The sequence below is a fragment of the Talaromyces proteolyticus genome (assembly GCF_021365285.1).
Source record: "Talaromyces proteolyticus strain PMI_201 chromosome Unknown BGW36scaffold_4, whole genome shotgun sequence".
Classification (NCBI taxonomy): domain Eukaryota; kingdom Fungi; phylum Ascomycota; class Eurotiomycetes; order Eurotiales; family Trichocomaceae; genus Talaromyces; species Talaromyces proteolyticus.
This window is the reverse complement of record NW_025764280.1, coordinates 495651-520639: the sequence shown is the minus strand read 5'-3', so window position 1 is coordinate 520639 and position 24989 is coordinate 495651. Positions and strand designations below refer to the sequence as shown.

Genomic DNA, 24989 nt, shown 5'->3' with positions numbered 1-24989 from the left:
TGCGGGTGCAGGTGCAGGTGCTAGGTTCTGGGTGAAGGCGATGTGGAGGCAGATAGACTGGGTGAGGGAGTGTACTTTGGCTGGAATGTGTTTTGGTGTTGTCGTCGCGGCGCAGTCGGCAAGGCAGAGACGGCGGGGTCAGCACGCCGCAGTGTTGCGGGAAGGAGCCAGGTAGGAGGTCGACTGCGCCTGCCGCCATGCCATGTATGTATCAATCGACGACATCTCGACAATCCATGTTCGAAGCTTTTATTCTCTCAACATTCTACAAAATCTGGATGCGTCTCTCTTTTAGTCTATTTCTGATGCTGCCCGGCCGCCTCACTCTTCCGATTCTTGGGTAGCCATTGACGTGTGGCATCGGGTATATTTGCATGTCATGCATCCAGCCTATTAACGTATTCCACAAGCACCCGGCACGCCCGTGTATTGCATAGAAAATGGCCATTTTTATTATCTCAATATCACAACAAAATTATATATAAACCATAGCTTAAAATTAAACATATATATAATAGAAGCTTCAATAATAATGTATATCAAAATTAATAAGCCTACATCAAAGCTGATTAAAATTACCAAAATTACAATGTAATTTTTTGTATTTATTATAATTTTCTATGCAATACACACGGGCGTGCCGGGTGCTTGTGGAATACGTTATCAAACTTCCAATTTCTTGGAGCCGCCTGATCCTGCACGATCAGCGATTGCATGGGGAATCAATTGAATGCTCATAAGTTTTATACTTTTACACAACATACAACATGCCGAGTCACCGTCCTAGCACCTTTCGAAGCTGGAGCTTCCCTCCCTCTTTCGGCGCCGCGCCATCGCTGCCCGGCGTTATCTGCACCCACACTAGGCCTTCCTTCAGATCCTGAACCTGATTGATATTCTTCCGCGCCTGCGCAGTCTGCGGCCACACATCCCAGCCGCCCGCTCCCTGCTCCAGTTTCCATGTCTCAGGAGCCAGGCCGTAGGTAACAGTCAGCGACTCCTCGAGAGAGAACGAAGCGATATCCGCATCGAGCTGTTTCAGCCACCCGTGCTGTACGTGCTCGAACATCCTTGGGAGGTAATTCGAAGCATAGGCCTTGTCAGCCTCCGTGTTGAGTTCTTGCGACTGATAGCCGGTGATCATCAGCAGCTTGGCAGGGTCGTTGATGTCCTGATACATGATGTGCATCGGCGGAGATGCTGGATCGGGATTGGTGTAGGACGAGCATAGCTCGAAGATCTCAGAGAGGACTTGGAGGAAGGCTGGGGAGTCGGCAGTGCACCCCTCTCTGAGGCGGCAGTGCCAGAGTTTGGTAATCGGAGGCATATATCCAGATGTAGTTTTAGCTATCTTTATTCTGAAGGAAAGGCATTTATAATAGTGAATAACCAAAGAGCTAAAATTCTTGGAGGTGTTGGAGAAACACCGCGGAAATATCAGCCAATGATGTTGGCCACGGCCCTCGTTTTATGTTGGAACGCTACGGATTCGAGGAGGAGTTGATTATGTTAATAAGCACTCGTGTTTTACTGCTATTTTGTTGCTTAATCAAACTTTGTTTACACAGTTCTAGTCGTTTATATCAGTCTTGGCGCACTATATTGCCTGCAATGTTCCTATTTACCGTCAACGTATACATGTAGCTATGAATGGAATGGTGGAGATATTGTGCCGAAATAAATATATGCTATTTGGATGAAACCTAAATGCGTAGATGAGAATACTATACATGATTTTTAACTAGTCCATAATTACAAGTTATAGCTTTTGATCGAGGTAATAGCTGTTGCTCTTCAACCATTGCTCCACGTCTCTCCGGTCGCGCTCGACCCAGTTGCTCTTGGACTGAATAGCATCCAAGCTCTGGCTGATGGCACGGTCAAAGCCCTAATATTTGTTAGTATTAAGTCATAGAAATGCAAATGGTAAGCCTACCTTAGTATCCTTAGAAGCAAAGAAAGCCTGCACCTCCTTGAGCTGAGCCTCCGTGCAGAAAGCAGACGTAGAAAGTTGGACAACCGCACTAAGCATGGGTAGAGAAGGCGGGAATCGGGCAGGAATAGTATCCCAGTTGTTCACCAACCACTTCCACCGCTCTTGCACGCCCGTAACGTGGTTGCGGAGCCCAGCGAGCGGCATGTACACATCCTGACTTCTCACTTCGCCGTTCAGCGCCAAGTCCAAAGTCCTCTGCACCAATGCGATATCCTCAGCGGCACCTAAGCTGCGAAGAGCAGTATTCTTTTCGTCAGAGGTTGAACCATGGCGGAAGCGGTCGAGAATAATATTGTATTCCTTCTCGCCACCGTTCTTCAGGACAATGTTGAAAACGCTGCCCCGGATGTTGGGGTGGATTGCGCTGTGGTCGCCCTCGGCAAAGCGCTTGAACATGTCTTGAGCAGCAGCCACTACCACTGGGTCGCCTGCCGATCCAGCGCTTCCAAACAAAAGCGTCTTGAACTGTTGCAAGACATGACCGTCTTGCTCCGAGAATTCCCAGCCAATCTCGTGCGCTTTCTCGCTGACCAAAGAACGTTGGAATTCCTTGACGGCGTCGCGCACCTTCTGATCCTCGAAAAGCCAGGCTGCGCGAATGCTCCCAATTCGCGTGAGCATCTCATTCCACACAATGTATTCAGACTCGGTGTTGAAGCCCTTGAGGAGCGACAACAACCCGGAAGTCTTCTGGTAGCCAGCAGCAGTCAAAGCACCCGAGTCGGCAACCATACCAGCACGGTCTTCAACAGTCAGAAGACCTTCTTTGGCCGCCTTTCCGAGCTTCTCCAATCGTTCTGGGGTGTAAGATGTGCGGTACAAACCAGAGTGATCGGCGTTCAATTTGAAAAAGTCAAGGTCAGGGACCTTGAATTCGCCTTCACGCGCATCGAGGACTAAGTCTTCGGCCACCCCTTCCTTCGACCTGAGCGCCAAAAGAACAGGGAAAATCGTCCGGTCTTCCTCGGGTTTGACGTCGCCAGTTCGGAGGAAACGGTTTTGTTTGATCTTCAATGTACCCGCGCTTGCATTCTCGGTGACCTGCACCACTGGGAACCCGACGTTCTTCGTCCAGATGTCCATCACCTTCTCAACAGGCTTGCCACTGGCATTTGCCAACGCGGCCCAAAGATCACCAGTTTCAGTATTTCCGTACGCGTGCTTTTTGATATAGTTACGAACACCTTGGAGGAAAGTATCTTCGCCCAGGTATTTAGAAATCATGCGAAGAACAGACGAGCCCTTGGAATAGGAGATCGCATCAAAGATCTGGTTGATCTCATCTGCACGCTTCACGGGCACCTCAACGGGATGACTGCTCCGCAATGAATCTAGAGAAAGAGCGCTCTGCAGGCTGTCAATGACGTAGGTCTGCCAAACCTTCCACTCTGGATAGAAGGCGTTACATGAATACCATGACATCCAGGTTGCGAATCCTTCATTCAGCCAGAGACCATCCCAGAAGTCCATGGTGACCAGATTACCGAACCACTGATGGGCAAGTTCATGTTGAACAGTTTCAGCAACACGCTGTTTCACAGAAGCACCACTGGTCTTCTCATCAAGGAGGACATCAACCACTCGATAAGTCACCAAGCCCCAGTTCTCCATGGCACCGTTGCTGAAGTCAGGAATGGCAACCATATCCATTTTAGGCAGAGGGTACTCGTTATCAAAAGCCTTTTCGTAGAATGCTAAAGTCTTTGCGGCCAAATCCAAGGAAAAGCGGCCGTGTTCAATATCCTGATCCAGCGTAGCGTACACACGGATCGGCACACGAAAATTCTTGGTTTCGATGTAGTTCAGCTCACCAACGATGAAAGCCAGCAGATAGGTAGACATGAGTGGGGATTTGTTGAATTTGACGACCTTCTTCTTACCGCCGGTAATCTTCGAGTCGATTTCCGACTCTGACGCAACATCCATGTTGCTCAGACAGGTCAGATGCTTGTCAGCAATCAATGTCACCGTGAACTCCGCCTTCAGGGCCGGCTCATCGAAACACGGGAATGCTCGACGAGCATCCGTAGGCTCCATCTGGGTGGAAGCAATATACCCGGTTCCTCCGTTGGCCGTCTTGTACGAGGAACGGTAGAAGCCAGCCATGTTGTCATTCAAGGTGCCCGTGAAGGTTTGCTTCAATTGCGCCTTGGAGCCCGCCGGGATGGTCTGGGTGAATTGAACGGTGGTGACCTGATCATCGCTGTCATAGGTGGTGGTAGGGTTGGAAGCGATGGCGACTCCGTCCACGGAAACCTCGCTGCTGTGGATTTGAAGCTCGAGCGTGTTCAAGGCGATGGAATTGGTATCCTCTTTCACATCGAGACTAACAAGGTCAGCAACTGATCACAGCCAGCTGTTGCAGGACGCATACTCAACAACGACAGTGCCCTCGTAGGTGAAATTTTCAAAGTCAGGCTCCAAGGTCAGGTCATAATGCACCGGCTTGACATTGGTCGGTAGCACCACGCGGCCGTGGACGAGGGTCGAGCCCGATGGCTCGTCAGCATGCCTGGCGTGGCACATTCTGCGGTACGAGCAGTGTCTCTTGGAGAATTGAGCGAGAGGAGTGGGGACGGTCTGGCGAGAGCGAGAAGCAGGAGCAGGAGCAGCAATGCGGGAGGGACGCGAAAGAGAAGAGGACAAAGGACGTGAGAAGCCTCTTAATAACGACGGTCTAGCAGTCGCATGCACAGGAGAGTTTGCAGAGTACCAGACTCGCGGAGCAGATGGGAGGAAGGTCCGATGCATTCGTCCAACGAGACCGAAAGTAAGCGGGAAAGGCACCACCACACCACAGGAGGAGAGGGGTAGCGATCAATCAAAGGAGGGAAGACTACCCCGCTAGACGAGGCCTAACAAAGGACGGAGATAGGGCCAGACGAGGGATAGTGGGGTAGAGCGTGTCAACAACAACAATATTAAGAGTCAGCATGAGGAGGGAGTGACGGATGTAGCAGGTGATTACCAAAGCCTTAACGAGTGATAACGACGATTCTGCGCTCACCGCCTGCGCCGCAGGATCTGGCTCCGATTGGCCAATAGCAGCCAATGATCGGACGGAGTGGGGCAATCCACGTGACATGCTGCTGCTGGCTTTTATCGGAGTTCGCTTAGCTGCTCCAGTCTTCTCTCTCATTATTATTATCCATGCAGGGCGTGATCGAGTCGTGAGTGGCAGATATTGTTTTCATGCAGATGTTCCCTGTGAAAATGCACACCGCCCTGCCAGACAGTCCTCCAGCAAGTTTGAGGGGTCCATTCGCCTATGAGGACGATGGGTGGACTGCCATAGAAGACTGGGACATTCCTGCAATTCGTTAATCGATTTATGATATCAATTATATTAATGACGATCACTGATTATTATTATTGCATTCTACTAAATCTCGGTTCTATTACGTTCTCTATAGTCTAACTATGGTCTCAATTTTCATGTCCGTCTTCTTGTGCAATCGCCTTGTACGGCACACGCACAAATACATCCCTCGACCACCCATCCGCGCTGACAATAGTCTCCTTGACAAGGTTGTACTTGTACAGACGCGGGAACACAATAGCCCAGAATATGTAGTAGATAGCGCCGAACGCGAAGACCCCCAGAGCAACGACACAGTGGAGGTAGTACGGCAAGTTCTCGTAGACGCTCTCGCCGGCATCAGGTGGGATATAAGGCGCGACGGTGAGGTAGATATTGGACAGGAAGAAGAAGATGACGACGGGGAGGGTCGCGCGAATGGTAGGCGTGAAAGATGTGTATTTGGAGCGGTTGAGGTAGATGTAGATCAGACCGCCAGAAACAAAGACGTTGATGATCGAGAGCGGGTAGGAGATGAGGTTGAGCAAGAAGCTGTAGGCATCACCGGGTGGAGGTGCAAGCATGACGATGACTGACACGGCCCAGTGCTCCAGAAGTCCAGCAGCAGGGGCATTGAAGGGTTTGTTACTAGCCCACAACTTCGACAAGGGGAGAACGCCCTCACGGCCAAGCTCCTGAACAATACGACCCTGTGAAAATAACACAGACAAGACATTGCCAAAGGCCGACAGGGCGACGAAAACCGACATCACTCGTTCTGCACGCTCGCCAAACACATTGCGGAAGAAAGCGGCAGCAAGGATCTGGCCAGAAGATAGGATCTCTTCCTTAGGGACGGCGGCGAAATACGCAATATTCACAAGAATATAGAAGATTCCAACTGCAATGACGGCGAGAGGAGCCGCAATCTTGAGGGTTCTGGTCGGATTCCGGACCTCGCTCAGGGCCTAGCCAGATGTTAGTGGGCGCTTTTATACAAAGGATTTGAGGAACTCACATAATTGGCATTCGAGTATCCGATAAACGACCAAATCACATTATACAAAGCAGTGACAATACCATAGCCGCTTCCACGGGTTCCCTCAAAGGCATTTGTGAAGTTATGCGGCTTTTCGACCTTCAAATGACCGCCAAGGGCAGCCCATCCACTGACGATAATGATCAAGATGATAATCAGCTTAATCACACCAAGGACGTTCTGCAGCCGTAGACCCCATTTCAGAGCAGTCGAGTGGATCAGCAAAGCGGCTGTGATGCAGGCCAGCCCAACGCCACGTTGGTTCCATCGGCCGACCTCAACCTGAGCAGCGTGCAGGATGTATTCGCCGAAAATAACACTGTTCCCAGCCGCCCAGCCGAGGAGGGAAGCATAGGCAGCGAACATCGCGGTGGCAAAGAATTTGGGCGACTTGTATACATACTCGAGGTAGTTTTTCTCGCCGCCGTTTCTTCAACAGGTCAGAATCCTTGACAATACAGCTACAAAGATCTTGATACATACCGAGGAATAGCAGTTCCCCATTCAAGATACACTGCCGTTCCCGCCAATGCAATCAAGAGGCCGATGACCCAGATGAATAAAGCCAAACCGACGCTGCCGGTTAAGGAGAGGATGGAGCTCGGTGTTGCAAATATACCAGTTCCGATGATTCGATTGAAGATCAGAGCCAGCGCACTGAACAGGCCGATTTGGCGCCGGCTGTCTGGTGTGACATTATAGACATTTCCATCATCTATTGGCACGCAAGTCAGTCTCCATCACCATGTGTTATCATTGTCAACATACATAGCTGAGAAATGGCGTCGACCTTTTTGGGAGCTTCGGAAGCCTCAGGGCCGTGTTCATCTGTAACGATAGGGTTGACGGATTTATTCGCCGACATGGCGAGGACAGAAAGATCAAAAAATGCACAGAGAGTCTCCGTGAATTTTGCGGCTGCAGGGCTCTCCACCCAATATAAACACCCTGACGCTTGGCAAAACAGGCAGCGGAAGCCAGATGCTACAACAACATCCAAGAAAATCTTTAATTAGCGGATTGAAACGGATATAGGCGGGGATGCGATGATGTTATCACGCCAACGGTGGTGCAATACGGAGGCAAAGGATCGGTGGCGGGAGCAGGGATAAACGATTGTTGTCCAGCTGAAAAAAACGTATAGTCAATGTACATGTATGATAGAAAGTTCAACAAGTCAACAGTCAACAAGTCAATATCGATCGAAATGTATCTATCAAATATCGACGGGCACAATAACAGATCCAAATCCAAACAACAAAACACCCAAAAGACAAAAAAAATTTTTCAAAACAAGATGAGAATGCAACCACCGAATGCACCCCAAGGCTGCATCCACCCAAGAATATTGTGAATAGGCCATTTGAGGTGAGCATTACAACGACGATGGTGCAATACAGCTTCTAGAAGGCCGGCATCCAATGATTTGCACGGAGCAGAGACTATGACACACGGAAACTGATCACGCCATTTTTGGCTCTGGGTGATCATCGAGCATGTACTTTATGGCAATGTGCTCCGTCCAGGCACTTAAATATTAATATGAATAGGTGGTATAATTCCTAATGTGCGAATAATTCAATGTTGAATAGGAAAATAGGACTTATCGGATAGACTTTGCTAGTGCAGCCATGTGTTGCGCCAATGTGCCCGATCCAGCCACCCGAGTGCTGTTGCATCGGCATCCCGATCGAATATACATGTACACGTGTAGTTAATTGTATATTGATTGTAAATAGCTTCATATGGAACATTGAATTGTACGACCCAAATCAACCAGACTCGGTTGGTAAATACAAGCAGTCCTTCCAATAACCAACTAAACGCCATCTCATCCCATGATTGATGATTGATGATATATGTATATACAGAAACCGCGCCGTCCGTTGCCGTCCGTTGCCTTCCTGATTCCACTCCTGAATCCTTGCGGCGCTAAAAAAAAAAGGAAAAAGGTAAAGATAAATAAATGATCATGTGAAGTGTCCAATAATGTCAGTCTGGTGCCCAGTGCAAAGAGTATATAAACCAAGAAGCGTAAACAGAACGGAAAACGCCGTCCCCAATAGCCTATAGGACCGTTTCCATCCAAAAAAAAAACCATGCAGGATTCTACTAATCCTGCAACTATTAATATAATTATATGCCCAATAATACTTGAACTTGTTTCGGAAAAACCAGAAATGCAAGTAAACTCAGCGGGTCTGAGCTGTCGTGACAGAAAAGCGTTATAGTGACGCAGTATATAGATGCCATAACATGCGAATGTCTACCGTGGCGGGCTCACCCCAGTCACGGGATAAGCAATCGCAGGAGAATTCGGTCGCATGCCTGTAGATGTTATTTTTCCAGGAGGTGTGCCGACTGGAGCGGATTTGCGCTTGCTCACAACAGCGATTTTCTTGCGAAGTGAGGACAATCGGGTTCGAATGCTCGACACCACTGTGCTACTTATCAGCAAACAAACACCCAAACCTCAGCAGCATCACTTACGTTTGACAACGACCTTTCGATCCTCCACTTGGACTCCATCCAGGACAATCCTATCGTTATCCGCACCTTTGTCACCACTCTTACCCGTGCGCGGCAGTTCGTCATTCTCCAAAACAGCCTCAAGCATGCGAATAGCGGTGATGTACGCAATCTCGCAACCCGGTAGGTCTTCTCCGGTTAGCTCATTGATGGCGGCTGCTCGGCTCATCTCCAGCGCGCGATCATACATCAACTTCTCTGCAGTAACTCCAGAACTGACAATCACGTTATCAGCAGAAGTGCCTAAAGCACCGACCGAGGCAGAATCGACCGAATGATTGCTAGGGTGGCTCGGATGATCGGGAGGAAGTCGCTTTTGGCCTTCAATCAGTTTCAGACGGACAAATTCGGCCTTCTCCAAGACCTCATTGAATCGATTGCGGACCCATTGCACAACATTGTTGATGCGCGTGCCTACCAGAGCACCAGTGGCAGACATTCCTGGGCTTGTCTCACTGAAGATGTCGCCACGGTTTTTGCGAGCCCACCAGGTCCCAGCGATATCCATTGACTTTGCAAGAAGAGCCAAAGCCTTCACATACAGTACCAGTGCCTCTTCGGACAACGTAACCACAGCATCCGGAGTCAACTCACCGTCGTCAGAATCAGAGAATATTTGATCACCAGGCTTTCCAGTTTGATCAGTCTGCACGGACGGAGTGAGTGGAATAAGTTGCTTATACTTGACCTCGGCAAACCCATAAACGACATCACTCCGAGTAGCGCATTCCTCGATAAATTGAATTGTTCTCGTGTCTTCGTCAATAGCAGCAGTGTTTGCCTTACTCCCGTCACCTGTTAGGAGAAGACTCTGTTGTGCCGCTGGATATGCAGGAAATGGATTGTAAGCTAGCGGGGGCGACCGTCCTCCTTTGCCGAGTCCTACGGGAGGAGAGAATCCAACCCCAAATAACCGACCGCTTGCCATGTTGAGAGCCTTTGAGATGGCCGATGTAGCTGACGTAGGGCTCTGGCCGTAGCGGCGTTCGTAAGAGCCTTGGCGAGTGTGGGAATCAGCCCGGCTTCGGCCAGAAATCTGTACGGCTTTTGGTGAAGCCGAGTTATTTGTCTGCGGGACAGTTTGTACAGTAGCTCGTCGTACAATGCCACCGGATTGTCGAGAAACAGCTAGACCAGTTCCTGAGTGAATTCGAGGGCTGTTGGCCAGCTCATCTGCAAAAGCGTTGACTTCTACTGCCCGTTTCTCCACAACCACATAGTCACGTTCAAAAGCTACATCCTGTGCGGCACGTTCACGTTGGTCTTTTGCGGTTTGTTCCTGCTCTATAACGGGCGATGAAAGTGGTGAGGTGCGGCTTGGTCGCCGTTCAATTGCTAGTTGGTTTCGGTCAAGCAGCTCTTGCCGCGCTGGAGCCGTAACATGTGATACCGGCCTAGGTCGTTGGCCCATCATTGCAGTTCGTTGTAAATCACTTGTGCGCGGTGCCTTGTCACCACTTGTGGTGTGTTGTAGAACTTCTGGCCTGGGTGGAGTGCCCGAGACAGCCCGAGGGCTGCCATACGGTGGAGGCGGAGTTGGGATGGGGCGAGTGGCCGAAGGCTCATTAGTATCTTCAAATGGCCTTTGGTCTCGGATCGAACGAGTTCTACTGTCTTGAGTATCCGGGTGCGGGCTGCTAGGACCTGTAGCCTCGGCTTCAACAGAAGAACGGCGTCGAGCTGACGCAAGATCGTCCCCTACAAGACCAGGTATATCCTCTTGAATAACAATGTTGTCAAAGAAGTCGGCAAAATCCATCCGTTCAACTGGATTCCTTTTCAGTAGTCTCCGAATGAGAGTCTTGACTTTGTCAGATATCTCGATATCGTCCGGAAACCTGATCTTATCGTCATGTCGGTCGATCTTATGAAGAAGCTCGACATGGTTAGAAGCCCGAAAAGGGGGTTTTCCGACGACCATCTCGTACAAGACGGTCCCAACCGACCAAAGATCAGCTTTGGCATCGTACTTTTCGTAGCGTAGGATCTCGGGAGCCATATAGAGAGGAGAGCCGCAAAGAGTCTCGGCCAAAGAGGTCGAGGGAAGAGATCGAGCAAATCCAAAGTCAGCTATCTTGAGCATCGGAAGCGTCTCTAGACCAGCCAGAGGCGTGAACGAGTCGTCGCTGCCTTTGAATGGTACCACTTGAGCGACGCCGCTGCGATAAGAGATAGGAGACGGGCAAAGGAGTAGATTTTGTGGTTTGATATCGCGGTGGATAAGATCTCGATCTCGAAGAAACTTGAGAGCACTTGAAAGTTGTTTGAGGAAATGTCGTACGACAACTTCATTTAGGGCACCGACTCGGGGATTAGGATATTTGATGATCATGTCTCTGGTATATCGGTGGTCCCGTAAAGAATCGCGTCGCTTGATGAATAGAGACAGGTCCCCTAGGGCACAGTATTCCATGACTAGGTGGATATGCGAGGTAGACTCGTGACAGTCGATGAGGGCGACGATGTGTGGATGATGAAGCCCTTTGAGAATGTCGATTTCGGACCAGAGGTTCTCTTTCAGTTTCTTGTTGAGCTTCGACAAATTGACGGATTTGATCGCGACGTAGGACCGATGTTTCTACAAACGATTAGTTAGGATGTGAAAGTTCTCTAGGATGAGATGGATTTTCAAGACAGAATCCATACCGAGTGCACTCCCTGGTAAACGGTTGCAAAGCTTCCCCGGCCAATCTCCTCCATCCGCAAGTACCGGCCAATGGGTACCTCTGCATGGTGACCATCGCGGCCTCGCCTTGTAGAAGGCGGCGGGTGTGCAGAAGCCATGACCGATCACAAACAGCTGGGATGACTATCCCAGACAGAACCCACGAGTACGACCGTGCTTGTCCTCCACCGAGAAGCTTCCCACGCTCCTTTCCTTCACGACTACCTTTTCAGCGGGAGGGTGTCTGATGGCGAGCAAACGTTGCCCATGGGTACTATGATGGGGTAGTCGAGTGACGGTGGCAGGTAGCAAGTTCGACTGATGGAATTCGAACAGGCGGAGTCTTGCTGGACGCTGGTGTTGAAGCAGCCGTCGACGGGGCAAGCGTTGAAGATGGGTGGATGGTGCAGGCAGAAACCGGGTTGATACACAGACAGTAACCAAACGGAGAATACAGCCAAGTGAGTGCAAACGAAGACGAAAGAAAGGAGAGAAGCACAGCAGTCTTAATGACTCCAACAGGGGAGCGAAGGGACGGTCGGATGTGCAGGAGAGCTTCCAAGGTTCCGAGCAGCTAAGCGCTGGCTGGGTATGACGGAAGGCGAATTATTGCTGGAAAGTATATTAAGCAGCAGGCGATAATAGATAAGAGGGCGGCTTCCTGCCAGGGCGCGAACACGTGAGCGCCGGCACGACGAGGGTGAGACACTCTCAGGCGAGGCTGATGGGAGAGACTCGAGACTCGCGAAGGGAGACTGGACGAGGAGGAAGAGAAGAGAGGATAGGAGAGAGGCAGAGATGATAGCAGCAGATAGACTCGATGCGCGGTGGTGGATGACTGGGTTGACTGGGGAAGCCGGCGCTGATTGGGCCGCGTGGGGAGGGGAGCACATGACACTGCGGTCACGCTTATCTTTTAGCATTACTGAGTACCCTATACATATGCAGCAGGGGATCCGTATATAGATATATGAATATATGAGTGTACGTATATATATATGTCATATGTATGTATGTGTGTATATAAGTATGCATATGTGTATGTATAGAATTGCAGCGTTGCGGTCACGGGACCCGGGTAACGTGATTCGTGATTCGTGACGCCGCTGAACGCTGGCGAGTGACTCTGCCTATCACTCCCTGCTACGCTCGTGCCCATACCACGCCCATGCATTCACGCAGTATACAACATTCGACTCTCAAACCAGATCCATGCGTGATTCCTTATTCAATGTTACCGCGTCTCTCCCTGGCCGGCTGATTGGCGGCGTCCCCACATTCCAGCCCAAATCTTATATTGAATTATTCCGCAGGCGGAATATTCCGTAACATTACATGTATGAGGATTAATGGTGTGCTTGGTATACTTTAAGAGCAAGGCTGAACGCAAGCAACTGTCGAGTTGGCGTGATGAGTCAAGATAAGCAGCCACCAACCCACGATCGGCACGCACCAGGCTGAATCGCACGAAGTGGCGGGCTGGTGGCAATCCTCGCCGTATTAATGATTAATTAATATTATTGCCAGACATGTTCGTCTATATATATACTGTATCATTACATATCATCGATGTACCAGTTGACATTGAAGGTGTAATTGCTGTCTCGAAGTGATTTGATAAGCCCCACAGATCGCCAATCAAAGTGACCCACCGATATACTTGGTATCCATTGTCACTTGTCATACTCCGCACAATGTATGCGTTATTTATTGATACATGTATTATTTATATTTATATATGTTTAATTATAATACAGCCCTTATTTCCACACGACCACAATATATACCATCATCCAAGTCTAGCCACCGTTAGCATATCCATATCACAGCTTGTCTTTCTAGAGCCGACGTGCCTGGTCTAAATCGATAGCCCTCGAGCTAAAAGCCAGAGCACTACAGGCACAATCACATTGTCATTGCCGCCAGTAAGCACGGCCTCGGTGAGACTGGCGCCGCCAGCAGCCAGGAGGCACTTCACACACACGAGAAGCCAAGTCGACAAGGTGTTACTGCTGTCGGCCTGCCAGCCACCGATCACCAGCCAAATCCGCGCAGTCATTAGCCCGACAAACACGGCCATTGTGAACGCCAGACTACCCTCGAGCGACTTGCCGCCTCCCCAGAACCATTTCAGCCGGCCGAATCGTCGCCCAACGAGAGACGCGGCCGCGTCGCCCATCCCCACGCAGATGATCCCGCTAACCATACTCACGTCCCGAGACGCAACGTCCCAGCCTGCCCATGGACCGATGCCGGTACGAGGCGTGTCGGCGAGGGAGAGCCAGAGGGGAATGGCACAGCCGATGAGGAGGAAGATATGCGATACGATGACAGGGCCGCGATGGTCGCGCCCGTCTGTGTATGGCGCGAGGAAGTATGTGAGCGGTTTGGCAATTGGGGGCACCTGTGCGGCACGGAACAGGTCCAGCAGTAAGAAGACAACGAGGACCAGCGACAAAGCTAGTGCTGAATAGGTCGGGTCAATGTATGTGACGGGGAGGAACATCAACACCATCATCCCGTGGAAGACTTTGCGCCGCGTGTCCACCTCGGCGATTTTGCTGAGTTGCAGAACGATCGCCATACCCACCAGGAGGACTAGGAAGCAATAGCCACTAATCAAAAGACGCGTCGTGGCTTCTCCAAATGTGTCGTGACGAAGATGTTCAACCCAACCTGAATGACAGTAATGTTCGTCGAGGACATGTCGAGGAGGGAGCTGTATCCAATATTCGAGATTCCACATCACCGTCCAGAATCGGAAAGCAGATATATTGCCGAACAAATATCCCAAGGCCCAGCCGAACGGATCAACTCCGTGCAGTGCTTTGTCCGCAATGTATTTGCGGATTGGAACAAGGATAATGAATACCACAGCCATGAATATATACCCAGAATATAACCACCTTCGAATGCGCGCCTGTGCCGCAGTCAATGAAAGAAAGGAAGCCAAATCAGGCGCCATCGACCGCTTGCGACGCCCGCCCGGTGTCATGCGAGGACGCTTAGGCTTGATTGTTTCAGCATCAAGGTTCTCCACGGATGATATCGTGTGTCGTCGCTTATGTGAAACGAGGAGTTGCTTTGTGCTTGCCCATGATGCCGGCCAGAGATCGTCAAGTTTGATTCCCTCTGTGGCAGACGAAATATCGCGACGACTGAAAAAGGCATCCTGCCAGGGAAGGCTTCTCTGCCGTTTTAAAGCGCCACTATCGCCATCGTCACTGTCCGTATCCGGATCTTCACTATTCATGCCTAGCCCACCAATCTTCTCACAGATTTTATGGTCGAGGAAATTGATCAACTTTTTTGGTGACAAAGAACTATTAGGCGGCCGGCGAAATTTCCACGATGGAATCCTGGCCAGGGTGATTTCCCACCTGAGAACAGTGCGACAGAGAATCCAAACGCTCAGGCCACCAAGCCATAACAATGCTTTCAGAACCTCGGCTTGCGGCGATTCGGCGAATAAAAACAAGTTAATTAATGCAGTTCCCAGCAAATGAAGTTCCGCTGGGAGGAGACTAGTCGTAAGAAGAAAGTTGAGAGTGGGTATCAATGCTTGATGTAGAGGGTATATCAAAAGAAGAGACTCCGAATTCAAACCGCGCAAAGACAATGGCGTAGACTTAGTCCAATCCAAAATATCATGTTCCGAGAGAAGAACTGGGATGCAAGCGACAATCCAATGAGATATGCTGAGACCGTGATGAAATCTATGAAAAGGAATAACTTGGGGTGGTATCGACGAGAGACTGAGGAGTATGTTCGGTAGGAGTAAGGCAGGGCTGTGCAGCCTTGCCGACAATGCCACAAATACAGGTATTAAAACGGGGTATAATAATGGTGCTGGATCGAAGGTAGAGGGTATAGAAAATGAGAATGTCACGCGTGGTTTCCGACGCCAAAATGATATGCGAAGTGGGTAAAGAGCATAAAGCGTAACAATAAGACAGATATGGGTATAAATTTCTGCCTTTATTAGCACTAAAATTATTATTACAGACGGAGAATTCTTACCTGGACGCCATAAGCACGTATACGTACGCACATCCTCGCAGAGCAGTACAATCGCCCCAACAGAAAACAGAAGTGTAGTTTCAGTCACCCTGCGGAGAATCTCATTGCGTTTCCGTAACGCAACGACACCTCGCGCAGAAGCCTGGGTGGTGCGAATAGAATCTTCACTCGAGCTTCTTTTCGACGCTTTCGACGGCGACCGAACAAACAACGACCAGGCAAGACGGTCATCTTGTAGCCATAGAGCAGGATCGTCACGACCGGTCCCATTCCACAAGCCTTTCCGCGATCTCGCCGGGGGTGCTGGTAAGCCCTTCAGCAATCCAGTGCTCTCATCGTCTGCTTCTGTACCGCTGTCGCTAGATGTTCGCGCCGAAGTTCGCGTCCATGCTGTCCGCTGTGGACGACCGTCCCGTGTCCCGCTCGAAGCTCTATCTAAATATTCGCGGGGACGCTCGGACAGTCTGGAGCTGATGCGGTGGTATGGATGTGGTGATCGAGAGAATTTCCGCGAGTTGTTGTCATGGTCAGGAGTCGACGTAGTGATGAATGCAGCGTCAAGGAGACCGGACGGTAATGGAGACGGCGACCGCGACTGCGAATGTGTCGATTCGATAACAGCACCTTTGTCTTGTTCCCGCGCCGGGGATGCCATAACATCGTCGTCCTCCATAAACATAAAAAAGGTATTTTGATCCTTACTCCGCCATACCGTTGTGAAAAAAACAGGCCTGCGATGGACGAAAAATCGACCAGATGAGACACAGATGGGGAAGGTGGCTCAGCTGTTCGCGGCAGTGGGGGGAGTTATATCAATTATCGCAACAGGAACAGGATACTGCACATCCTTTGACTTCAATCAGAACCGAAACCAACGGTGCAGGGCGTAAAGGATAAGCGAATCCTGAGAAGCGAGAGGCTCCCATCACATGTCCGGGAGACTGTCCCGTTCAGCGTGGCGTGGCGTGGCGTGGCGTAGTAGAACTACACTAGGCACAGGCTAGACTGGCAATTCAGGAGATGACAGCCGACGCTTTAACCATGAACCAATTCTCGCTTGCACACTTCCTTTTACATTCAGCAATTATTTAGTATAAAATATTAAATCATCATGGTGATCTTTATTCCTTTTTCTCAAATTCCAAGTACTTATCAGCCGGCGCTCTCCCCCCGTATCCAACGTCATTGAAGCTATTTGATCCCATATCACCCTCTACAAACATCAATTATATGTATGTTCTTTCTATGGATTAAAACCAAAGCATATAAGCGAGGGCTTTGTGTTAACGTATATTTTGTCATTCTATTTACATTATACCGGCTGTATCAGGTAAAGCAACAATCATTACAATCATTCAAAGACCATGGTAAACGTAGAATCATGCAGTGCTACACATACATCGCATGATGACCACAGCTACCTTTTCCAGTCCATCGTCCCCCCAGACAGACCTACAAGGAACAATCTGGCCCTTCAACCGCCGCATAGAAACAGATGCGGCTGTATAGATCGTCGGATGCGGCGTCTCCAAATCACACTGCAAGTCAGACATCAGTGCATCAAGCCGATCGTCCAAAACCGTGTCTCGGTCACTGCTTGCTCCAATCTCAATTGTGTAGGACACAGCATTGTTATTTATTCTCGTGCACCATATTCTTGTATCGGGATCTGCGGTGCGTGTAACGATCGGAGTAGTGATACGACTACATGTCGTACCGAGGGCTTGCCACTCGATGTCGCTCCCGCGAGGAAGCTCCTCTACTTCCACGGTAAATACAGGCGGAATGAGAGGCTTGCCATCCACCGTGTCGAAGTTTGGCAGACGCTGAGTGTGCTGGGTTGCCAGTCTAGGGTCGTCCCGAAGTCCATGCTTGATATCCCACACATCCAAATCGTTGTCTTCGTCGTCTTCTTGTTTGGTACTTTGTTTATTCAGTGCTTGCCACAGGCGGTGAGCTATTCGTGCCTTTGATTGCACACGCTGCGCGTCCCTGGCCAAGAACACAATCCCGCCTAGCCACCAATTGACCTGTGTTGCAAGGCCAATTCTCCAGAGATGTTGTAAAGACAGTGTTGCATGTAGACTAAAATTCGGATACCAATGCTCCTCATCCTGCAAAACACCGTCGGGGATCTCCATGGTTGGTGGGTCTAGCGGAATCTGGCCAGCGATGAAAACCAGGCCGCCAGTATGCTCAACCGCAGAACTCGATGTACATGGCACGGTGATGGCTTGTGAGTATGGTCCGATGTTTGCTGGGGCCCAGTACGACCGGGATTGTACATGAAGGCCTTTCCTCAAGCCGCGTGGACCAAGGCCAATGACAAATGAGACCATGATTTCGACCCCCTTAGGAAGACAATCTCCACAAGCCACTGTGACTCTGGCTGGCGGATTCGGTTTGGTGAAAAGAGAGACATAAACATCGTTCATAGGCGTAAAATCTTTCATTGACCGGAGTAATACCGTTGCAAACACAATATCATCCGTACCAGATGCGCATGAGGGTACGCCTTGCGAGAGTATATCTTCCAATTTTCTCGATATCCCATGCATCTGCGCGCCAGCTTCAGGTCCAGCCTCTGGGGCAGTAATATTAGAAACCATCCACAAATTTGCGTCGTAGGCTTGACATAGCTCTATATCAGATGTAGAGTAACCCGCGCTTTCCAATTGTCCTGAACCGTCCAGCGGTCTCAGTTCTGTATCTGCATGCAAATCCAGCAAGGCTTGCGAAAACAACCCATCTAACCGCGCTGGTTTTCGAATATCCTTTGGTTCGACCACCGACAACCCCGTCTCCTTTGTCATACATCTCGCATTCCGTATCGTAGTGTAGCTCACGCCACCACCCGCCGAGCGTACCTGTCTATCCGACTCCTCAACAACAATCCTCTTCTTCCAGAGAAACGCTGGCCCATCAAGAGCCAGAGTCTCATACTCGCCACCCTCCCCTAGAACAGCAGCCTCCAAATCATTCGCCGCGAAACGCTTCATAGCCTTTTCAATGCGCTTCCTCACGAGGCTATTCTCCGCAGACACATTCTCCCAGAGTGTCTCTGCATCAAGACCCCCAGAAGCAACCTTGATAATCCTAGCCTCACACCCCACAGCCGCCATATCGTCTAGAAGCCCAGTCCTCGTAGGAATATCCTTTCTTTCGTCTGGAGGAGGCAGTTCAGGATACATCCACAACCACGCGAGAGGGACTAGAGCCAGCCTCCCCGCGACATTCTCAATTCTGGTTCGCTGGTACGTCGACAAGATAGCACCAGCTGACACTGCATTCGCATGTGGCAGATCCCGTTTGATGCGGTTCAGAAGAGGGACAAGCGACTCAGTCTCGTCTTGGTCAGCAGTACCAGTGTCGCCCGAATTGCCATATATTCTAGAAGTATCCACTGCGTTGCCGGTAATAGAGGCGCGATATAAGGGGATTTGTAGTGCGGATTCGTAGAAGGGGATGATGTTGTGTCCAATTGTTTGATACATGAAACTGTCTATATCTTCCTCTTGATGCTGCGGTGTCTCGGGGACAGCCGGGTGCAAGTTTGCCAGGGCAACGACGCGATGTCCATTTCGTATACAGTGCAAAATAGAGTAAAGCGAGTCCTTGCCGCCAGAGATTAAAGCAATGACATTGAGGCCGGGGTCATGCTTTGACGCCATTGTGCTTCTAGATGAAGGTGGAGAATCCCGTGAGGGGCATGCCACTAAAAGATTTTATTTTTCGCGCGAATTTGAATTTTCCTAAAGACGCGAGTTGTATCAGCGACATATATAAGTAGTCTGCCTGATATCGTTTATTGTTGCGATCATGATAAGATTGGAAGCAGATGTCAACGTCTAGTGGTTTAAGATTTTAGGTTTGACGGTAGGATGAAGCCGTTCCAAATTATAAAGCATTTGCGCAAGCGGTTCCTACTTATATCAACACATATCAATTGATATATCATAACAGTTTTTTTTATTTCTTGGCTAAATCAGTGCCAGACTAATATCGACAGAAAATGATGGTGACAAAAGATGAAAAGGAAAAAAAAAACAAATCGTACGAGGTGAGTGGAAATGTAGGTGTTTTGCGCAGATCAAAACAAATATTAAAAAAATAACATGTGCTCGAAGGGGTATGAGATAATGACAGAAGAAAGGATAATACAGGCATGTGACCAGCACCGAATGAGGGGGGGGTCAAGATAATTACAAATTGAATATAACATGACAACTTAGATCAACGAGAAGAAATGAAGAAGAGGTAAAAAGAGACCAAGGTGAATACACGAAGAAAGAAAAAAAGGAACATAACAAAACTGGGACAACAAGCAATGCAAATTAAATATAACAAATAATGTATATATCCCACACCAATTTTTTCCTCCCTCAAAGGGAGGACAATCGTAAGCTCTATCAGCCAGACTTTTCCAATGCCTTCCACCCGGCCACAGACAAAGTCCATGGCATGCAACATTTGATCTTCAGCTCACCCAAAAAAATTGAGAGGAAGTAATATCACTGAGAAAATGGCTTGTAAAATGTCTGACGACCCCACCGAGGCGCCAACAAAGGAAAGAAAGATCAAACCCGAAGCGAAGTGAAGATATAAAGGCTATGTTCTCGAAGTGGTGATTACAAGGTGCCTCATATAAGGATTGAGGCTATTAAGTGTATATCTCCTGGTCTCGTGTCATCATGAAGCCCCTTGGGAGGGCCAGGACGCGAAGCAGTGATTAAGTGCAGTTAGGCGGTTTCGTCACGCTTGCGCTTCTTGAGAGGTCGACGCTCAGCAGAGGTCGGAGAATCCGATTCGACGCTGGACCCCGATTCACTAGTGGTAGAATGCGTGGCAGCAGCGTTGGCGGCCTCATATAGAGTAGTGCCCAAAGCACCAGCATCCTCCTCGTACATTTGCTGAGTAGCCACAGAAGTGCCATCCTCCAAGACAGTCATGATAACAGCACCGTTTCCGTGAGTTCGAGCATGCTGAGCCAAGTTGTCGCTGCGAGAGAACTTCTTGCCACACTCATTGCACTCGAAAGGTTTGTCTTGGGTGTGAAGCGAGCGGTAGTGGCGTTTCAAGTGTTCCTGGCGGCGGAAGCGACGTGAGCACAAGTTGCACACAAAGGTCTTCGAAGGGTCATCAGTCACGGACTGTTTGCGACCACGGCGACTGACGGGTGCTTGAGCAGCTGAATTTTCGGATGCACTGGACACAGCAGTCGTCTCGGACTTTGCACTAGTCGCACCACTGCCCTGGGCGGATCTCTTCTGGCTCTGATGGTTGTTACCATGGCTGTTGACAGGGACTTCGTGGTTGAAGAAGTCTGAGGAATCCGACTCTGGAGAGACAGGCTTCTTCACAGTGGACTTCTTCGAGCGCTTCTTATTTTTCATCTCATCCGAAGCACTGTCGTCGCCAGCGTAGAAATTCTCAAAGGAAACGATAGGGAGGCCAGAGTTGCCAATCACGTCCTCTTCGTCCAGGTCGTCGAAGCTTTGTTCGCTCAAGAATCCGTCCTCGTCCAATGTGTAGGGGTCGATGCGCTGGCGCTTGTCGCCCAGAAAGAAGGCGTTGGATGCCGGAGGAGCAAAATCTACCAAGCCAGTGACGAATTCCTCGTCAGAGTCCAGGTCAGAGAAGCTGTCAAACTTGGGTAAAGTGGTCAGAGTAGCCTGGGAGCAGGTTGAAAAGGAAGTAGACGACACTTCGTTAGACAGGGTCAGGTTTCCACTGCCGATGAGCAACTTGTGCTCCTCCTCGTCCCCGGATGGAAGGGCAGGCAAGGGGGGGAAGTCAGTTGGAGGCGCAGACGCGAGAGCCGAATCGACAGTCAGTTCGCGAGGATCGCAGAAGTTCGAGCTCGCAGGCTCAACAGAGAAGGGAGAGATGAGCGCAGTGGGCCCTGGCGAGGGTGACGGAGACAGGGATGGGCATGACAGCAGCTCGGAGGTCGAGGCTTGGCTGGCCGTAACCGAAGGCGGGTGGATGAACACTAATTCGTCAGCATTGATTACTTCGGGAACAATTCAAATACATGTCATTCAACAAATTTTTATGGCAGAAAATTGTTTCCCTTCTTATAGAAAACCAACAATAATAAAAAATTTTCTTACCTGGCGTCAAAGGAGGAGAGTTAGAGCGTCCCCAGTCGGGCTTCGCTAGAATCTCGGCATGCACATCGGATTCACAGCCCTGTTTGACGCCTTCCATGTTTTCCAAGCCAGAGAAGGAACCGTTGACGGGCGTGTGTACCATGCCGCATGTCGACGGCGGGCTGCTGATGGTGCTGCCGGACGACGACAACGGTGGAGTCGACGGAAAGGCGTAAAAGTCGGCGTTGACGAAACGAGTGTCGAGAGGAAGCAGGGCACGGGAATCTTGCTGCTGCACCATAATAGATGGCTGGAGGTGCATAGGTTGAGGCGAGGCAATTGGGGTCATGCTCATGTGGTGGTGCAGTGGGCTCTTGTGGCCCAGCTGGGAGTGAGCGGTGAAGATGGGCTGCTGCTGGGGGTAGACGGGCATTGGGGCGTGGAAAGTCGGCATTTCTGTAGAGACGAACTGGGTGCCCGGTTGTCGCTGCTGGAAGTCTGCTTCTTGGGCGAAGATGTAAGGGTGGGCGCCCATGGGTATTGAGTAGGGCGTTTCCATTATGTATATAGTTCTCGGGCTAGAGACACCGTCAATAACGTGGTCAACATATGAGATGAACGGCAGCGAGGCGGCCTACCTTGTCAACACCGGATGAAAACCAAGAACAGGACAAAAACGGAAAGTGGAGTGGTCAAAAGATAGTCGAGGACTCGTCTTGCGGTAATTAAATACTAATAACTAAAATACTAGCGATACGGTAGATGGCAGTCGAGTTGCTGGCGTTGGATACAACACTGGCGGCGAAGGTCGAAAGAGAACGAATGTCAAGGCCGAAAGGAGTGTGGGTTGGCAGTGTAGACAGGTTCCTTCGTGAAGCGTTCGGCGGAAGGAAGAGTCAGACTGCTGGCAGGAAAGAGGCAACAAGACAAGAGAAGCGTGCTAGTAAAGAGAAAAAAAAAGATATCAAAGCGAGTACAACAGTCAACGAGGTGCTTGGAGAGAGTGTTCAAAGTAAACGAATGACAGGACCCAAGGTCAAGCGTAAGCCACTAAATGGGACGTGCTTTTGCTTAGGGAGCCGGAAGGGTTAGCAAGAAAACAGCGAAGGGAACAAGAAGAATTATGAAAAATGAGGCATTAGAAAAAGAGGCAAGACGGCCAGAAACGGGTATGATAGAGGGAAATGGGCGAGCGCTGGGGTGGGCGGTGGATAAAAGTGCTCGAGCGGCGATCACTAGTCAGGACACCTACGAGGCGACTACTGGGCTCCTACGTGGGCACTAAGGCAGAGGTGTATGTGCGGGCGCTGCGCGGTGACTGGCTGGAGGCTGCTAGGATGAGGCCAGTATTCGGACAGCATGCACTATGCAATGGGACAGGATCAGGGAGGAAGAGTCCCAAGTATGGGCCTGGGCGGGGCGCGCTAGTGCTCATCCGGGGCGGGATTCGGGACGGGGGCACACAGGATGCCTGCCGCGATTGGCCAGTGGCGATGGGCTGTGCCTGGCGCGCCCCGCCGGCTCAGTGACGCCCAATTTTCCTTCTTGGGCGGCCTGCGTTAGCGGTCTTTCTTGTATGGCGGCTGTCTGGCCCTGCTATCTGCTGTGTGGCCGCCGGTATGGCTGTGTTTATTATTACGCCGTACAATATAATGCCGTATGAGACAGTGCCCCCACTGCGAGCGGCCACTGACCACCTTATGCCACCCTCCCTCACACTCACCACACCGACTCAAGCAACAATATGGGATAATAATAATGACAATAGGAAATCCTGCCCCGACTCGCCGTGGTTGGGCCAGCTCTCTTGCAATGGCTTTCATATTCGCGTGATAGTTGCGGCATACATGCGATCATTCGTCCAACCGCACGTCGAAGAAAGCAAAGAAATGAGATAGAAAAGCGAAAAACAACCAATCGCAGGCCGCGGGTCCCTTACAAGGGTGATGGCCGGCCCCACTGGTGGCCGTGCTCATCTGCCATTGGCCCGCAGTCGATATTAATTGCCGCCCGAGTATGATTGTGCTCGTTTTGCGGCGTTGTGCTGCTGCGACTTGCTGCTGTCACCTTTCATCCGGGGGCGCCGTGATTATTGATGCTGCGTCGGCCATGATGCAATGTGGCAAAGTCGAGGGAACTGCCGACGAACATATGATTGACGGGTCACCGTCTGGCTATCAGCGCCACTTCGACCTTTGCGCACGCTAGAAAAAAAGAAACCGCCAAATAGACTGTTGCAGGCTAACGGATGTCTGAGACGTGGGTGGGAGTGATAAGCGCACACGCGTCCGATTGGAGCTGTACGCTCAACGGCAGCGCCTTGCGTTGGCCGTTGCGTGACTCGGGCTCTTGCATGATGATTCGGTTGGCCGGCCTGTTCTTTTCTTTTCTTTTCTTTTTGGCTCAATAGAATTCAAGTGGACAGACTCGAGAAAAGATTAAGAATAGGAAACAATGCAAGGAGCGCCGATCGCACCAACAAGAATATTGGGTTATCGATTACGACGACGCTGTCGATAAGCCGGATAAGTCTGGCTGCTGGCTTCTGACTCGGACATGTATCACATTGGTGAAATTTGGTTTTCATTTTGCCTCTCAGACTTTCACTACTGGTGACACAGACACACTAACAGGGTACTAGAACCTTGCCGAGGCGCAAGGAAGCGCAGCGTGGGGCTGCTCCCCGGACACATACATGGTGTGAGGTTTCACATGAACGACTCTGGGCTAAAGATAGAATGGGAACATACCACTCTACTCCGTACGCAAGGGCTGTCATCTGTCATATTCAATGGCCTTTTATTATTAATAACTTCTTTTTTATCATCATTCTTACTCTTATTGCGATTCGCACAAGAGGTTGAATAGCCCTGAGCCAACAGCCTGGTCCGCCGGGCCGGTAGGACGGTGCTCTCGCGAGTGTTGGTGACACTAGCACGATTTGAAATAATAAACCTAACAATGTTAATAATACTGCATTAAATGTACTCGAAGAAACTCAATCTCATCATTTCAAAATTGATTCATTGTTTCTTTTATTGAATGTACGAGACGCACTCCGATGGTGTGCCTCGGAGTCCGGCGGCGAGTGTTGGAAGAATAAATAAAATAATATCATGCATTATGGCCAAATTCTATCAATGTATGACAATGTATGCTGACAGGTGTTTCAGCGGAGCAATAACGTCCTGTCACTCGGCGGGCCACCGTCTAGCTCTGTTGGTCTGTCTGTCACCGTGCGCGGAGCATTAATCGTATTATTATTATTATTATTATTATTTATTATTATTACAACTACAAATGCTATTATTGCTATTATTCTTTATATCAATACCAGCATGGATAAGTTA

At 49.9% G+C, this 24989-nt stretch overlaps 8 protein-coding genes across 8 annotated transcripts; 1 reads left to right on the top strand and 7 right to left on the bottom strand.

Moving 5' to 3' along the window:
• Positions 1 to 553: 553 nt before the first annotated feature.
• Positions 554 to 1669, bottom strand: BGW36DRAFT_373766 (uncharacterized protein). The gene has a single exon (XM_046215618.1). It carries the CDS (start codon positions 1325 to 1327, stop codon positions 776 to 778), a length of 552 nt encoding a protein of 183 aa, XP_046073978.1. The 5' UTR covers positions 1328 to 1669; the 3' UTR covers positions 554 to 775.
• On the bottom strand, positions 1670 to 4950 carry BGW36DRAFT_373765 (aminopeptidase). Its single transcript, XM_046215617.1, has 3 exons — positions 4371 to 4950; positions 1937 to 4322; positions 1670 to 1888 (listed from the first exon to the last, which is right to left on the bottom strand). Exons 1-3 carry the CDS (start codon positions 4745 to 4747, stop codon positions 1760 to 1762), a joined length of 2892 nt encoding a protein of 963 aa, XP_046073977.1. The 5' UTR covers positions 4748 to 4950; the 3' UTR covers positions 1670 to 1759.
• A 472-nt stretch (positions 4951 to 5422) lies between these two features.
• Positions 5423 to 7198, bottom strand: BGW36DRAFT_291412 (methionine transporter; the record flags this gene model as incomplete). The annotated part of the gene is made up of 4 exons (XM_046210836.1): positions 5423 to 6262; positions 6313 to 6763; positions 6817 to 7048; positions 7102 to 7198. The coding sequence occupies 4 exons, from the start codon at positions 7196 to 7198 to the stop codon at positions 5423 to 5425; spliced, it is 1620 nt and encodes a 539-aa protein (XP_046073976.1).
• A 1401-nt stretch (positions 7199 to 8599) lies between these two features.
• Positions 8600 to 11646, bottom strand: BGW36DRAFT_395397 (putative serine/threonine protein kinase; the record flags this gene model as incomplete). The annotated part of the gene is made up of 3 exons (XM_046218036.1): positions 8600 to 8772; positions 8824 to 11440; positions 11509 to 11646. 3 exons carry the CDS (start codon positions 11644 to 11646, stop codon positions 8600 to 8602), a joined length of 2928 nt encoding a protein of 975 aa, XP_046073975.1.
• A 1739-nt stretch (positions 11647 to 13385) lies between these two features.
• Positions 13386 to 16220, bottom strand: BGW36DRAFT_425098 (uncharacterized protein; the record flags this gene model as incomplete). The annotated part of the gene is made up of 2 exons (XM_046220067.1): positions 13386 to 15499; positions 15548 to 16220. The coding sequence occupies 2 exons, from the start codon at positions 16218 to 16220 to the stop codon at positions 13386 to 13388; spliced, it is 2787 nt and encodes a 928-aa protein (XP_046073974.1).
• A 372-nt stretch (positions 16221 to 16592) lies between these two features.
• Positions 16593 to 19372, bottom strand: BGW36DRAFT_373756 (putative ATP binding L-PSP endoribonuclease family protein). Its single transcript, XM_046215616.1, has one exon. It carries the CDS (start codon positions 19216 to 19218, stop codon positions 16927 to 16929), a length of 2292 nt encoding a protein of 763 aa, XP_046073973.1. The 5' UTR covers positions 19219 to 19372; the 3' UTR covers positions 16593 to 16926.
• Positions 19373 to 20286: 914 nt separating this feature from the next.
• Positions 20287 to 22093, bottom strand: BGW36DRAFT_395395 (uncharacterized protein; the record flags this gene model as incomplete). The annotated part of the gene is made up of 2 exons (XM_046218035.1): positions 20287 to 21539; positions 21661 to 22093. 2 exons carry the CDS (start codon positions 22091 to 22093, stop codon positions 20287 to 20289), a joined length of 1686 nt encoding a protein of 561 aa, XP_046073972.1.
• A 1502-nt stretch (positions 22094 to 23595) lies between these two features.
• On the top strand, positions 23596 to 24594 carry BGW36DRAFT_125649 (uncharacterized protein). The gene is made up of 3 exons (XM_046209320.1): positions 23596 to 24003; positions 24058 to 24218; positions 24281 to 24594. The coding sequence occupies exons 1-3, from the start codon at positions 23888 to 23890 to the stop codon at positions 24505 to 24507; spliced, it is 504 nt and encodes a 167-aa protein (XP_046073971.1). The 5' UTR covers positions 23596 to 23887; the 3' UTR covers positions 24508 to 24594.
• Positions 24595 to 24989: the final 395 nt, after the last annotated feature.

Excerpts from the sequence above, each read along its gene's own strand:
- BGW36DRAFT_125649 (XM_046209320.1), top strand. The coding sequence starts at position 23,888 with ATGTCTGAGACGTGGGTGGGAGTGATAAGCGCACACGCGTCCGATTGG. Across the intron at positions 24,004-24,057 it reads GGCTCTTGCATGATGATTCG|TGGACAGACTCGAGAAAAGA; the intron begins GTTGGCCGGCCT and ends ATAGAATTCAAG. Across the intron at positions 24,219-24,280 it reads TATCACATTGGTGAAATTTG|AACCTTGCCGAGGCGCAAGG; the intron begins GTTTTCATTTTG and ends ACAGGGTACTAG.
- BGW36DRAFT_373766 (XM_046215618.1), bottom strand. The coding sequence starts at position 1,327 with ATGCCTCCGATTACCAAACTCTGGCACTGCCGCCTCAGAGAGGGGTGC.
- BGW36DRAFT_373756 (XM_046215616.1), bottom strand. The coding sequence starts at position 19,218 with ATGGCGTCAAAGCATGACCCCGGCCTCAATGTCATTGCTTTAATCTCT.
- BGW36DRAFT_373765 (XM_046215617.1), bottom strand. The coding sequence starts at position 4,747 with ATGCATCGGACCTTCCTCCCATCTGCTCCGCGAGTCTGGTACTCTGCA. Across the intron at positions 4,323-4,370 it reads GAGGGCACTGTCGTTGTTGA|TCTCGATGTGAAAGAGGATA; the intron begins GTATGCGTCCTG and ends TGACCTTGTTAG. Across the intron at positions 1,889-1,936 it reads TTGCTTCTAAGGATACTAAG|GGCTTTGACCGTGCCATCAG; the intron begins GTAGGCTTACCA and ends AACAAATATTAG.